Source organism: Corapipo altera, unplaced genomic scaffold (genome assembly GCF_003945725.1).
Source record: "Corapipo altera isolate COAL_440 unplaced genomic scaffold, ASM394572v1 59145, whole genome shotgun sequence".
In the NCBI taxonomy this organism is placed as follows: Eukaryota; Metazoa; Chordata; class Aves; order Passeriformes; family Pipridae; genus Corapipo; species Corapipo altera.
Window position 1 is genome coordinate 1 of NW_020888671.1, and position 2,686 is coordinate 2,686.

General features: G+C 65.5%; 1 protein-coding gene across 1 annotated transcript; it reads right to left on the bottom strand.

Annotated features, from left to right (window-relative positions):
* Positions 1-1,163: 1,163 nt before the first annotated feature.
* LOC113942033 (cAMP-dependent protein kinase inhibitor beta-like) lies at positions 1,164-2,364 on the bottom strand. Its single transcript, XM_027633173.1, has 2 exons — positions 2,220-2,364; positions 1,164-1,599 (listed from the first exon to the last, which is right to left on the bottom strand). Exons 1-2 carry the CDS (start codon positions 2,362-2,364, stop codon positions 1,517-1,519), a joined length of 228 nt encoding a protein of 75 aa, XP_027488974.1. The 3' UTR covers positions 1,164-1,516.
* Positions 2,365-2,686: the final 322 nt, after the last annotated feature.

Here is a 2,686-nt window from a genome sequence, read left to right on the forward strand (position 1 = left end):
TGCCCACACACAAGGATTCCTGTGCACATGGGTGCCCAGGAACACAAATGCCCATGCACACAGATGCCCACGTGCATGGATGCACACGCACACGGATGCGCATGCACATGGATATCCCTGCACACGGGTGCCCACACATGAGCACGCACGTGCACACGGATGCACACGTACATGGATGCACACGCATAGGGATGCACACCCATACATGCACATGGATGCCCATGTAGATGGGTGCCCGTGGATCCCCTCGCACCTGCACACGTAGTCCCTGCACATGGATGGCTCTGCACATGCCCACGCACACGGATGCCCATGTACACGGGTGCCCACGCTCATGGATGCACACGCACATGGATGTCCACGCACACAGGTGCCCTCCCACACCCCACGCTCTGTTCCACCCGGGACTGGCCCCCACTCCGAGCGATGGACACAGTGCCCGGGAGCTGCCCGCCCCCCCGGGGTGCTGGGTGCGGTGTGTCCCTGCGGGTGGCCCCGCACAGCTCTCCCTGTCCCGGCCACCGCCGGGGCGGTGACCAGAGAGAGGGGACTTGGGCTTTGCTGGTCCCACAGCGACAGCTATAGGTGACCACCCGGGATGGGATGGGTCCAGCTCCACGTCCAACCGCCCTGCCCGGCTCCGGCATCCCGGGCATCGAGCCCCTGGCCCGGGCAGAGCCGGCAGTGAATCCTCCCTCAGCCCCTCGGTGCCCGGGCAGGAGGGTCCCATCCCCGCCGCTGGCAGAAGCAGGGGATTTGGGAGAGGCCGGGAAAGCCCCTCTCCGTGTCTCTCGCATCCCCGAACGCCGCAGGACCCCGCTGGCCCCGCTGCTTCCCCCAATCTCAGGGCTGCGGGAGGGGACCCAGCGTGGGGACCCGTGGGTGCCCCTGGCATGGGGGGCTGGGCATGATCCAAACAGCATCGCCCTGCTCCCCACCCCCCAAAATCACCCCTCTCCCCATACCCAGGAGCAGAGACCACCCCGGGTGGGAACCCTCAGCGACGTGCTGGCTGCAGGGGGGGGGTTGCTTAAGGGCCGGGGGGGCCGCTGAGGTTGTGTCGTGCTCCCCCTTCTTGAGAAAGGCTCCCACACGCCCCAGAAGAACAGCCAGGAGACGAGGTGGTACCCAAAAACATCACAGTGAACACCACACTCAGCAAGAAACACCGTGGCTGCTCCTGCGGCCGGGAGGGCCCCCCCGGGGACCCCTCCGCGCTCGGCTCCGCCAAATGCCCCAGAAGAAAAATATTCCTCCCCCTGGAGAGGCAAAAAAAATTCCCCCCTCCGAGTCCTGGCCCAGGGCGTGGGTGGGAATCGCCCCGTTGTCACGGCAGGTCCCCACCGCGTCCCCACCGCGCCCGCCGCTCCCCCGTGGCGGGGGTGGCACTCCAGGGTCTGGGCTGCGGCAGCACCGAGGGAATCCCAGCGGACTCCGGCCGTGCCAGGAAAGCTGGGCTGGTGCCCCGCAGCCCCCTCCTCCCTCCGCTGGTCAGCAAAGTCCCCCCGGGGCGGGGTTAGGACGTGTCCTTCAGCTCGGGGCTGGGCGGCTGCGGAGGGGGCACCTCCGCCGAGGGCGACTGCATCTCCTGGGGGCTGCCTGCGGGGAGAGAGGAGGGGATGGAGTCGTGGGATAAAGTCAGAGAACAGGATCACAGAATAGAATCACAGGATCTTGAGGTTGGAAAAGCCCTCCCAGCCCATGGATCCCCCCTGTGCCCGATGCCCACCTTGTCCCCCAGCCCAGAGCACTGAATGCCACGGCCAGGCCTTCCTGGGACACCTCCAGGGGTGGGGACTCCAAACCTCCCTGGGCAGCCCCTGCCAATGCCTGATCATGCTTTCCATGGAGAAATTCCTGCTGATGTCCAACCTGAGCCTCCCCTGGCACAGCTGGAGGCCGTTCCCTCTCCTCCTGTCCCTTGTTCCCTGGGAGCAGAGCCCGACCCCCCCCGGCTCCCCCCTCCTGTCAGGGGGTTGCAGAGCCAGAAGGTCCCCCCTGAGCCTCCTTTTCTCCAGGCTGAGCCCCCCCAGCTCCCTCAGCTGCTCCTGCTGCTCCAGCCCCTTCCCAGCTCCGTTCCCTTCCCTGCACACGCTCCAGCCCCTCAGTGTCGTGAGGAGCCAGAACATGGGATGAGCACGGGAACCCCAGTTCCTGCCCGCCCCGTGTCACTCTCCATCCTCCTTCTCCCCCTCCTCCTCCTCCTCCTCGTTGCCTACCTGCACTCAGGGACATCTCAGCCAGTTTGAGGGGCAGGTCAGCGGGGCTGACGCCGGCGGGCGAGCCCAGGATGTCGGGCAGGGCATTGCGCCGGCCCGTCCTCCCGGAGGATGCGAAGTCCAGCACAGGCTCCACCTCGGTCATGTTAACCCTGCAGAGAGATCACAGAATCACAGAATCACACAATCAGCCAGGTTGGAAAAGACCTCTGAGATCATCGAGTCCAACCTGTGACCCAACCCCACCTTGTCACCCAGCCCATGGCACTGAGTGACACATCCCGTCTGTCCTTCAACACCTCCAGGGATGGTGACTCCACCTCCTCCCTGGGCAGCCCATTCCAATGGCTGATCCCTCTCTCTGTGAAGAACTTCCCAATGTCCAACCTAAACCTCCCCTGGCACAGCCCAAGACCGAGCCCTCTTGTCCTATTGCTGGTTCCTGGGAGCAGAGCCCGACCCCCCCC